At 38.3% G+C, this 13,092-nt stretch overlaps 1 protein-coding gene across 2 annotated transcripts in view; it reads left to right on the forward strand.

Annotated features, from left to right (window-relative positions):
- Window positions 1-13,092, forward strand: part of cops7a (COP9 constitutive photomorphogenic homolog subunit 7A) — a 44,801-nt gene that overhangs the window by 17,338 nt on the left and 14,371 nt on the right. For both annotated transcript variants that reach the window (XR_002258221.2, XM_020512254.2), the window contains exon 4: window positions 12,364-12,452. Coding sequence is in view for 1 of the 2 variants with exons in the window: in XM_020512254.2 (XP_020367843.1) it covers window positions 12,364-12,452 (89 nt within the window). In the remaining variant the exon portion in view is untranslated. The remainder of the gene's footprint in view (window positions 1-12,363; window positions 12,453-13,092) is intronic.

Raw genomic sequence — 13,092 nt, forward strand, 5'->3', positions numbered from 1 at the left:
ATTCAATGTTCTCTTTTTATTAATTTTTTTTTAATATATATACTAGAATCTATATTGTACCTTCTGGAAAATGCAACTTCACCCCAAGCTTACTGTTTTCTGTTGTTACGTGTTAGTGTCAATTGGTATGTACTTCCTAGTACACTTTCTTTTCTCCTGCATACACTACAGAATCAGCTGAACATATCAGCGTAAAGAGTTCTAATCTGAGGAACTCCTTAATCAAAATTTTGGAACCATGACTAGCCTTTGGCAATTATCTTCCTGCATGAAATGGTTTTCCTGTTGACTTCTGTGTTTTCATGAAACCTCATACCCTTGATGTTGAGGCCTACTGCACTATCTGCTGCCACTTTTTTAATTCCTGTGTTCAATATTAATTCCAAAGTTGGATGAATTTGAGGTGTGGTCTGGAGCTGGCTTATTCAGGTGAAAGTTGAATTCTGATTGTGATCAAGTTATTGGGTGTGTGTGCTGCAGTCTATGCTGCACTCACCATCTCTGTTTATCTTAGACAGATGCCCATATTAGGAAAATGGTAGTGGTAACTGATAAGTCACAATTAGAGTTTCGGCTGTAGTTGTATCAAACAAATTGGCTACTTGAGCCAGTTTGAGCATTTGTTTATTTAGCAGTTGCCTGAAATTGGAAGTCTGTTGGGAATATAATGCCATATGCTCCAGATTTGAGGTCCCTTTCCATGCACATCATTTACAGTCAAATTTTCAAGAACTTTAACCTCAGTAAATTTGGCATATATTGTGTACTGAATGCTGGATCCCTTATTGCTGTTAGGATCAGTCTTTGCAGTAAGGGTAAACAAGTAGTTGCTCATATTCTATAGGGTTATGTGCCGTCCATTGCGTATAGCAGGTAAGTTATTTTTAGTTGGTATGAGTGCACCCATTATATCTGTTGGGGACTATACTGATGACTTCTTCCATCATTTTCATTGGGAGGCATCCAGTAGTGTTAACTGACTTTAAAATTTATCATGTAGAATTTTACAGGGGTCTCAGACATTGTGGGCTATGGTGAACTTTGTGGTCGAATTGGATGAGATGTCTGAAGCCCCATCATGATGTCAGGGGCATTTTGCTCCATCTTTTATGCTTTTCACGAGGAATGTGATCAATTTCTTGTGAGGCAGTGTGAGTTGCCATTAAGTGGGATTATTACTTCCAAAAGACTTTTGTTATTTGCCCAGCTGTCCTCATTTTCTGGCTTGCCAAATGTACCAAACAAGTTCGATGTCACGAGAACTTGACATGGAAACAAGCAGATACCTGGCAGCTTCAGCTTGCTGCTTGCATGGCAGGACTTCTGTGTTGTGTATGACCAAAGTGCATTGTAGGACATGATCCACAAGCACTTAGTCTCATGCATCCCTTGTCCACGAACATTGTGTGCCATTTGTTAACCTTTAACAGCCATCATGGCACATCTCTGGTAGACTGGCAGTGCACTCGAAGCTCCGTCTTGCATAGTAGTGTACACTAATCTCTCACCTGCACAATGTGCTGGCAGCCTGTGTGGCAGACACACTGCATGGTCAGCAAGCTGGCAGCCATGTCTCAAAGTCTTGTGGGAGCAGTCCTTATTGAAGTTCGTGGAGGCATCCATCAGTTGAGGTATCCAAAACAGTTAATCAAGGGCAACCTCCCATATTAGTCCATGGTATTGACCACCGTCAGGCATCCAGTAAGCGATTTTAGTCAGGGTGTCTGAACTTCTGCAGTTTGCGGAGTGAGTTGCACCCAGTCTGGTGAGTAGGGCTAACTCCGTCAGGGAAATATGCAGTGATCAATCAAAGGTCTGGGCGCTTCCAGTCTAGGGCTGTCCAGGTATGGCACTCAAGAAAGTGGGGTACGGTCAGTCCATCAGCTCTGTCTGCAGAAACTCCATGGAAAGGGTTTGGGAGGCTGGGGCAAAGTTGTCCACTGCCACAGGAAGGAAATAATTCTTTGGAAGGTGGAAGTGCTGACAGATGTAAGCGGGAGATTAATAATATCTCCAAGGGGGTGATATAAGCGTGGATGTGAACAGATCGTGTAGGAGGTGTCAGGAGCACTGTCGCTTCAAGAGGGAAGCAGTGAATGACCAAGCTTGGCATAGTCACTTCATAAACCACGCATGGGAGGGAAAGATGGCCAAACAGTGTCTTGCACCTATCCACCTGTAAGGCCTTTCTCTGCACTAGTATAGGCTGTCTTCTCTTGTAATGAGAGAGAAGCAAGATTTGAGGTGAGTTAAGGTGGATGACTCCGCTGTTAATTCTGATGCAGGTTGGTGAAAAGTGATGAGGTACTCCAAGGGTATGAGGAGGCAGCAGAGAGGACATGCAGGATATTGGGGGTGGGATGAGTGAAAATGAGAGGGAATATATTGCAGGCAAAAATGAAAGTAGTAGAGCAGGAATCTTGGTGCTAAGTCGGTGCATTAGCATATTGTCATTCCTTTGCATTGTGGAAGTGGTACTGACATGAGTGGTGATCTCAGACCAGGCTGCCAGTCCCCTGGGAATAGGACGGCACTCCTCTGTCTTAGGACCTGTGGTCAGTGTTGAATCATAGTATGATCTCCTTTTTTTTTCTTCTTTTTTCCTCCTCCTCCCCCCCCCCCCCCCCCCCCCCCCCCCCAAATTATGTTCAGAATCTGTGAGCAAGCAGGGCAACTTCAGAAAGCTGGTGCACTGTGGCCTTTTAAAGATGGCATGGATGCAACAAATGCCAGTCTTTCACTGAATATCAGTTGAGTGATGTGTTGTTCCAAGGATGGTGTGTGGGAAGCTGAGACTGGATTTGGACCTGAGGTACACCATAGGAGCAATGTAGGTTGTTAATGAGAGGCACATTTGGTAAGATACAGCAGGGAAATCAGCTAGGCCTCATGGTGGAAATCCCTCCAAAAATTCTTGATGCAATGTGGACTTAGCCAAAAGTATAAGATTTAGCTCATCCTGTCTTTTTCTGGATATAATGCAATCTGGAAAGTTTTCCACATTGTTGGAAGGGCTATTTTTCCATATGACCGCATTGGCTAACATTGCAGGTTTGTCTGGCGTACAGATCTTCAGCAACACAGGATAGATATAATTTGAGCCCATAAGTTTGTTATTAGTCAACTTGGCCTTTTTTCCACATATATAAAATAAACCAAACTGGCTGAACTGTATCTATAGCTTCAGAGAGTGAGGTGAAGGGAATGGGACATAATATAAGATTATCTGCTCACAACTCTAGACTAAAGTTTCTTGCTTTATCTTTTGCACCAATGTTCTTTCACCATGGCTGAGGATTGAAATGTATTTGACAAATGGCTGATGTTTCCATTACTATTCTTGATTGATTGATTGATTATTGTAGGGCAATAGATAATCCAGTGGTTGTTAGGATGCTATTCTTGTACCTTTAGCATTGTGGAACTATGACTCTCACTGGCATGTTGCTTTTGATGCAGTTAACCATTACCAGATTGGTAGCTCATTCTGTGATATGCTGGGTGATGCTGCTGGAATAGCTTTTTTATTCTACCACTGGAATAATATTCACTTGCTGCAAAACGGTAATGGAACAGTGAGAGAAATATCACCCATTTGTTTGCATGTATGGTTCAAGTGAATAGGCGAGGGACATAACCTTTAAGTAAACTCTTTTTTTCTTTTTTTTTTAGTTCAAAATGATCCAGAAGCTATTCAACAGAAGGATAGTGGAAATCTTGAACTCCCTTTTGCTCTTCTCTTCTTCCACTGCCTCCCCCCACCCCCCAACACCAAAAATATACTATGGCTATGTCAATTGGAAAATATCAAAACTGAGATTAATCATACTTTCTTGGTAAACATATGGAGACATGCAGAGTTGAACTGAGTAAATGTAATCAATGTGCAGGTCAGCGATTAGCTAAATGAGTGGCAAAACAGACTTGAGGGACTAAATATTCTTCTACCTTACCTATCTTACTTATGATGACTCAGTTTTGAGTTACTCAGTTGATTCATTGTTTCTTTTGGTTAAGCTGCAGTAGTGCTATCTAACACAATGGAAAGTGTTATGAACACATTTGCCTCTGGCAGGTAAGTTGTTGCATCACTGCATGCTGTAGCCATTGTCTGACGGCTGTGCACCCTTTAGGGTAGCTAACTTTTGTCAGTGTTACTGAACTGGTAACTGATCATCCAAACTGTATTTTTCTTTTTCCAAGTTCGCTATTTTAGTGGCATTCCCCCCTCCCCACCCCTTACTACAGTTAACCAGCTGCTTTCAACATACTTTGTTTAAACAGAAAAGGCTGGAAGTATTCAATAGGTCTAGCAGCATCTGAGGAAAGAAACACAGTTAACATCTTGGGTTGATGTCCAAGGGGTGCAACATACTTTAAGCAAGTACATAGGCCAGCAAAGGTCTGCCATAAAATGATAGAATGCAGGTGAAAGTACATTACTTAAAGAGTAAGGGGATGTAAATTCATAATATTCCACTACTCCACCTTTTATCATAAAATTTGTTTTTACTAAATTATTACTAATTTCAGCAGTTGACGTTGTCTTGTCATTTCTTCCCTATTGAGCTGCTCAGGTATCATTACCTAGAAGGATTGCCAGTGTTTTGTAGCAAGTCCATTTACTTTATTTAAATTGATGTTCTGCTCCAAACTGCAATTATTTATAGCTACCTGACTCTGGAAAAGCATTGGTGACTGCATTCCTCGGTGCTAGAGGGCCTTCATGGGTTCATTGGCAGCATAGTTTAGTGTTATCACTGAAATAACTTCAGCAAAGTTACTTGAGTGAAGATAATAAAAAGGGATTGCTCATATGTTTTTGTTTTTAGAGAATCTTTGATTTATTTTTAGTTCACCATTCTCAACTGTGTGTAGATTATATTTCGGTTCACTTTTTTAAATTTCTACTTGCTAAATTCTCCTAAAACCTCTCTTGCTGCTAATGTTGTTACATTGGCAGAGTTAATTTGTCAAAACCTACTTAGTCTTAAATCCACAATTGCAATGAAAATACAAAAGTCAGAAAATATTCTGCAGGAATGGTAATGTTGTGTGAGAGAGAAACAGTTGACATTTCAAGCCCTTTCCGCTTCCATTTCTAAGGAAAGCATATTAATATAAAATGCTAACTCTTTCCATCTCCATAGATGCTGCCAGATCTGTTGAGTATTTCAAGCATTTTTCTGTTTTTATTTCAGATTTCGCACAGATATTTCACATTTTTATTCTAGAATTTTACATTAATTTCAAAATTTACTTTTTTTCTTATGGTAGTAACTTATTTTTCCCTCATTAGTTTCTTTTAAATTTTTGACAATTTTTGATCTAAAATTTTTTTGAAGATTAGCATAGGCAAACCTGGTTGTTGTAGTCAAGTGCGTTTAGAGGAAACATGCAGCAATGGTGATCTAGACTTCACCAGCAATGTTCAGCATTAGGTAATAAACAGACATAGAAACATGAATTGCAGAGCTGCATCTCGACACCCCGTGCATAGCTAATTCATCTCTTACAAACTGTATAGTAAATATTTGTTTGTTTTTTTGTCAAATATTGTAAGTAGCGCATCCTTATTTGATTTCACATATAAGAAAGTGGTTAGACTTGTGAAACCAAAGTTACTATGATTTTTTTTTTTGTAAAATCAGACCCTGATGGCTTGAAATACTTGTTATTTCAAGTTGCTAATGACTATTCATATAATACCTAAGCTGAACATTGTATCATATAGTTCTGTTCCAACAAGAAAACATTTTAATTTACATTGATATGAGAATAAAGTACATTATCTTGCAGATATCCGGGTACTTGACGTGGCATTTGCAATTGAAATACTAGTGTTTAAACTTTGGATTAACATCATTCAAACCTGCTGCTGGCTATGTTAAGGCAGTTAATCAGCATACAGCTTGAATAATTACAGTTTATTCACAAAAGAGGAAGTAAAAAAAAAGTACCCTTAGAAAATACTAGGCTGGATTTTTTTTATTATTAGGATTAGCTGTTTCTTCTTCCTGCACTGTTATTTGTGATCCACTTAACCCCTCAAATTTTAACAGCATTCCCTCATCTCCTTGCTAAAACTACTTCAAGAAAATTGTTTCCCCTTGTACCTTGCTCACTAAGGTAACTTTTTGTATAAAGCTCAAGTTGCCCAAATCTATTCAACCCTTGAATATTATTCCCATACTTGAGTAAACTTCATTAGCATCCTGTGTAGTTTGATGGGCAATAAAGAAAATGCTCTCTAGATTTTAGCATTATCATTGAATTGGAAAATTGTGTTATCAGCCTATGGTTTATTACCTCCAAACTATGCTATTTCAATGGTCCCTCACAGCCATCTCATCACCCACTCTCCATTTAGCTTGATTTCACCCAAATCTCTCCTGCACGTATCTGAACTTGCATCCAATCCCATAACTGAGCTGCCAAGGTCCTCTGTTTTAAAATTCAAATGTCCTTTCTCTTCTTTCTACAAATCTTCAAGAGCTCTGCGTTCCTCCAGTTTTAACGTGTTGTACATCTCTGATCTCCTTTGCTCTGCCATTGGTGGCGGTGCTTTCAGTTGTCTACATACTAAGCTCTGAAATTCCCTCCTTTTTAAGTCTCTAACTTCTCCCTCTCTCATCTCCTTTTTAAGGTACTCCTTTTAAAGCCTACCTTTTTGACCAAGCTTTTGGTCATCTCTCATTAATAATTCTTGGTATCAGTCAAAATCTGATAACACTCTGCAGTACCTTGGGACTTTTAACCACATTCAAGGTGCTTGTGAGCTAAATTATTTGAGAAAAGAACAAGAAATCGGCAACTACAGACCTTATGGTCCAGCTGGAGTTAGAGATGTGACTGAAATCTATCTGCATGCATTTGTGAAGAGTAAATCCTGTTATAATTAATCTAGTTCATATTTTCCAAGGATCTTGCTAAAATGATGAATAAGGGGAGAAAGGATGGGCCAGGTGTCTATGGCTGCTCTGTACCTGAACTTTGAGGAAGTGTTTAAGATCCTGTACAGGTTTCTAATACAAAATCGAACTGTATGCTATGGAGGCAATCATGCGCAACATGTGGAAGTTGGAGAGTAGAATAAAGGAGGCATCTGACAGGTGATGTTCTCCCAGTACGTTTGGCCTCAGCTTTTCAATATGTATGTCAATGACTTGGATGCAACTAAGTGTACACAAATATAAAAGTAACCAAAAAACATTTATTTGATGCTTTAAAAACTTACGAGTGAAGAACTTGGGCTTCAGTTGTATAGAGCCTTAAGTCAAATTGCGTGTGGTACTGTTCAGTTTTGGACACCATGCCTCAAAAAGGCAACAATAGCCTTTGCAAGGGTGCAGGTCTGATTTGCATGAATGAAGCTGGGATTTAAAGAGCATAAATTAAGAAGACTAATTTCATAAATTTGGTTTATTTTCTTTTGATAATTGGTTAAGATGTGATCCAATTGATGCTTTTTTAAAACAAAAAAGCAATGATTCCTTAAAACAACTTCTAAGAAACTGGCAGAATTTTAATGTGTGAACAGGTAGAATTGGGTGTTGGCAGATTTGAATTGACAAAAGTTTGAAATGTGCTGGGGATTACTGTGATGAGCTGTGGGGCTAGCAATCAACCAACTGGCTGGGTTGTCCTCTTTTAAATGGTTAAAATTTGTGGCTGACTAGCCCTGGAAAACCAACAGCTGTATCAATGCAAGAATGGCTTTCTTAAAAAAAATTACTTGTCTTCTGATGTGGGGGTTGGGGGAGAGATTCAGAATATGGGAGCACAATTTTAAAATCAAAGGTAGGTCATTCTTAAAATGTGGCGTCACCTTTTTATACAAAATGGTTAGTGGAAATGTAAACTTTATTTCTGCAAAATGTTGTAATATTGAGGCAATTAAAATTGTAAAGACAAAAATGGATGGATTTTGTTTGGGGAAAAAAAGGTATCAAAGGTAGGTAAATAGCATTGAGGTCAAGATCAGCCTAGATTCAAAGATCTGTCATTTTCTGATATCTCTAAGAGGCATTCGTATTATTTCACTACTTCTATTTTGCTTTTCACTTTTTTCATTTTTCTCCTCTTCAGTATCTTTCTTTCCCCTTCTAACTGTTTTCCAGTCTTAAAATTGGAGCCTTTGTCTTTTTGTTATAATTTTGAAAATAAAATTAAAGATCGTTCCTCTCTCTTAGTGTTCAACTTCTTTAAAACTGGCTTGATGTTTCCTTGTTGCTGCTTTGACTTATTTAGTTATCCATTCGCTCTCGACAAACTTGGTCATGCGCTGTACTGTAGTGAGCCCACTAAAATTAATTAATCAGGATACACTGATTGGAATATACTGCAAGAATTTTCAAACTTTGAGTAATGGGTGCTTCCCAAAATTTTGTTTGGAACACTTCATGAATGACTTTGGCTGAAGTGGAATTTTTGGTGAGTATCCTACCTGCATGTGTTGCCTTCAGCAGTACTTTAAGCAAACCAAACATTAGTGCACACTAACTGAGTAACAAAATGCTAATGCTGCTAATTGTAGTTATTATTTCTAATATTTGTTTGTTTCAACATGTTGTATGTTATTCCCCTAATATGTATTCATTCTCTACACAGATGAACCTGGGCCTTCAAGAAATTTAAAAGTACATAACATAACCTACATACACAGGTCACATACATAAATTTCATGATTATCATGTAGCAGCATCAAACTTGAGATTTATGTGCCTCAAAAAGTGAAGGATCATCTGCATGTGACCCTTCACTAAGTACTGAAGATGTAACTAGTCATTTAGCTGAAAGTGAATTGAAGAAACCAGTGAAATTTGAACAATACTCCTGTATTGAAGTGCTAATGAACAAAGAGGTTGCAGTAACACAAACCAAGAAGTGATTTGTGATTATGTATGCTGTCAGATTGACTGGTATCTTTTATTTCCAAATATGAAAAAAAACTTACTCGTACTTTTATTACTTTCTGTACTTTTCTGGAAGTAGAGGAATCTGCAAGCTACCTCCAACCATTCCATCAGGTGAAGATGCAACAGATGTTGCCAGCAGGAAGTTTATTATTAGTGAAATTTCTCCTGTTCCCTCCAACCTCCCCATTCAACCAACCAACCAACCACCACCAGGCTATGTCCTCCTAGACAGGTTGCAACAATTTTCAGGTATCAAAATGGGGTCACATGTTTGAAATGCACTACTGGAGTGTAATAATTGGATCCTGGACCCCGCTTCCCTGTGGTAGCAATGAAAGGAAATGAATGAAGTTTGATTTGCAAATCTTATGTGCTGGTGCGTTATCTACTGCTAGAACTTGTGTCTCTCTATCTGTAAATTGCTGTGCACCTGCATGTGCCTCGATCCACTGGGAGGGAGAGGAAGCCTAACTCCTGCTTCACAGTATTTAAGATCAAAAATGTAAAGATTGGGCAAAATTGTTAGATGGGAGAGATGAAATTGTACTGAATATCTTTCCCATGCGTACAAAGTTTATTTACAAATGTAATTAAGTAGACGTAAAGCATTAAGACACCTTGTGATTGTAATTGAAGTTGATCCTACATGCAACAAGACCTGGGCAGCATTCAAACTTGGGCTGATAAGTGACAAATTATATTTAGGTAATTTTCAGCAAGAGTTTAACCTCCTCCCTTGACATTCAATCCCAGTATCATTGCTGTAACTCTCATCAGCAACTTCCTGAGGGCCACCACTGACCAGATGTTATTGGAGTTGCCAAATAAATACTGTGGTGATAACAGAAAGTCAGAAACTATGTATTCCACGGGGGGTTCACTTATCTACTGACTTTCTGATGTTTTCCCACCACCTACGAATTGCAAGTGAGAAGTGTAATGGAATACTGTCCAGTTGCTTGGATAACTTTGGCTGTAGTAAGCTCAATATTATTTAGGGCAAAGCAGTCTAGTTTATTAATCTAGTCTAGTTTATTAAGCAATACATTGTAATGATTTTGAATGAGAGAACTAAATGTAATATCTCAATATTCAGATGGGACAAAGCTGGGTGGAGGGGCTGTGTAGGTGAGATTGCATAGAAACCTGTAAAATTCTAATAGGACAAGACAGGGTAGATGCAGGTAGGATGTCCCTGGTGGCAGGGGAGTCTAGAACATGGAGGCCCAGTCTAAGGAAACATGATAAACCATTTTAGGACTGCAATTAAAAGCTTCTCTACTTAGAGAGTGGTGTACGTATGGAACTTGCTGCCTCAGAAAGCAGTCAAGGTCAAAACATTGTATGATTTCAAGAGGAAGTTGGATAGAGCACTTGGAACTGAAGGGATCAAACGTTTAATGGGGGGAAAAGTAGGAACAGGCTCTAAAGCTGGATGATCAGCCATGATTGTAATGAATTGCAGAGCAGGCCTACTCCTTCTCCTATTTTCTATGTTTCTATTGACCCCTTAACTGCCATTTTAAACATGCAGTTCACCACCTCATGCCAATGTAACCTCCTAAACTGAATAAATCACACTGAAGCCGTAGCCCTTTTAAGATGAATAGCTGCCTGACAAACTTTTGAATTACCAGAACGTATATGGCAAAAGGAAGTTGGAGAGATCACTGGTGTGTAACATGTACAATCTGCTTTGCAATAACTGTCCAAGGCTTCTTCAACAGTATCTTCCAAAACCGTGATCTCTTCCACTATGAAGGGAAAAGAAATAAAGTGCATGAGAGCATTGCCACATGCAAGCTCCCCTCAACTATACTGAATTGGAAATATATCAGTGTTGTTAACATCCTATGATTTAGTTATCCAACAGCACTGTGCTTGTATCTGCACCCCAAAAACTGTTTCATAGCAGCAACTCCCCAAACCTTCTCAATTAACAGACAAAAAAACAGGCCTTGTCAATGATACCCATTTGACATAAATCCAAAAACGATCAGACTTCAAATATCAGTTTTAAGTTTGTACTTTTGTTGCTTGCTTTGTAAATTTCAAATTACAGGTGCACTTTAAGTAGAATCCCCACAGCATGGAAATAGGCCCAACAAGTCCACATCAACCCTCAAGGTCACCCCACCCAGATTCATTCCTCCTACCCTATCCCGGCAAACTCCACACACAGGCTGGAATCAAACCTGCCCCACTGTCTTAAAACTGGTAGCCTTAGGACCAGTAACTATGCTGGATTACAGAGTTTGCTGGTCTTCTGAAAAAAAAAGTTAATTCAAATTCAAAAGTCTCGAGTACGGGATGCAGGAAAACAAACCAATGTGATTGCAATGTACTTTAAATTAACGGCCATGTTGCTGTTGATAGTTCCCTTCTCAGGCATTTGATTTAATAACTGTTTCATGCCTTGCCCATTTCCTTATATTCTCACAACCTGTTTAAAATGAGACCAAGCAAGAAGAGTGCTTTATGGTGAGCTGAATTTGTGTGTGTGTACCTGCATCGAAAACATTTTGTAGTTCAAAACTATCAATCATGTAATGTAAACTACTTTGGATTTAACGCACATCGTAGCACTGAGGACAAAAGGTCATACACATACAATAAAATAAGCGTTGCACCACAACCCACCACTCAATCTTCGGCAGTGTAGTCAGTACCATAGACTCACGGTTATCATATCCTGAAATTTAAGTGTAATTTTTTGTTTCCTTTTGCAATTTTATTTCTTTTGACTTAATTTGCAGGAAAAACATCATACATGTTGAATATGTGTTGTAATCTATATCTTCTAACTACAAATAGCACTGAATACTTAGAAATTGCTATTTCATGCCAGTAAGGATAAACAGGTACAGTTACAATATAATGTGAATCTAACTTCCTAAGTGGGATACTTTTTACAAACTGCTTAACTTTAATCTGTAGCATATTGTGCATGATTACATATTTCAGTTATGAGAAAGCACCGGTGAGCTCACTCATCCTTAGGAATTTGACGTTACCACCCAAACTTAACATTTGTGAGAAAACCAAATGCTGTCAAATCTTATAGGTCATATTTATATAAAAGATGCCTGAACCAAGGATGAAATTCTAGTTGACCCTTCATGTTTGATTTGACAAATTGCTGCTTTAACATAGATGTACTTCAGTTATCTTTCCTGTGTTCATTTTGTACATTAGCACATTAATGCACTGTCAAAATTTATCTAATGATAACAGACTATAGTTATTTTTGAAACAAAATAAATGCTAATATTTCCATTTATTTGAAGAATTAAATGGACTTTTGGGGGAATTCATGAAGGCACAATCCTAATATAACCTTCTTTGGCATATTGCTTGTGGACTTGGCAAATTTGAGCTGTGTATAATTCTTGCTTTAATTAACTCTAAAGGTTCTTTCTAGAATTACATATTTTCTGTTGTTTAGCAAATAAGGGAAGTCTACCCGAATTAACATTAGCTCAGAAGAACAAGCTGAAACATCTCACCATAGTAAGCTTGGCGGCAAGAATGAAGGTACTTAAGATTTTGTTTGTGCATACATGCTAGGTGTCCAGGGCACATTTCCATGTAGTGATTTTTTTTTTTTTTTTTTTTTTTCCCCCCCCCCCCGATTCAATTTTTGTAGCCAGCATTTGTTTTGTAAGTGGCAATTGCACTTGTGTACGTACAGAGGCATGAATTTAATTTTTCTTTATTTAACTTCCTCAGCAACTATATAGTTACTGTAAGTCCAACATAAAAGTGAACATGAACTGGACGGAAATCCATTGCCAATCTTAGAGTGCAGTATTGTTTGAAATTATCACTCCCCCACTTTAGAGCTATTTAGGAGGCCTTGGATCTATTGAGAGATGCAGCAGAAGGGCCTTAAAACCTTTTATACACAAATGTTTAATTGACAGTAAATGCTTTCTTGGGCCCTTTTTTCTTTCTGTCTTCTCTCTCATATGAACTGTCTGATTGATTTTTTTTTTTTTTATTGAAAGTAAGACTATTCCAGAAACTAGGTGATGCTGTGGGATGTACTATACCCTTTTTCACCTCGGATATAGAATCGAGTTCAACCCAAACTGAAACTGAAAGCCTCCCTGTTTTCCGTCTGTCATGTCTCTCTATGAAATAGTTTGGCTGGTTTTAATCCAATTCCAAAAGG

This window comes from Rhincodon typus, chromosome 13 (genome assembly GCF_021869965.1).
Source record: "Rhincodon typus isolate 14 chromosome 13, sRhiTyp1.1, whole genome shotgun sequence".
In the NCBI taxonomy this organism is placed as follows: Eukaryota; Metazoa; Chordata; class Chondrichthyes; order Orectolobiformes; family Rhincodontidae; genus Rhincodon; species Rhincodon typus.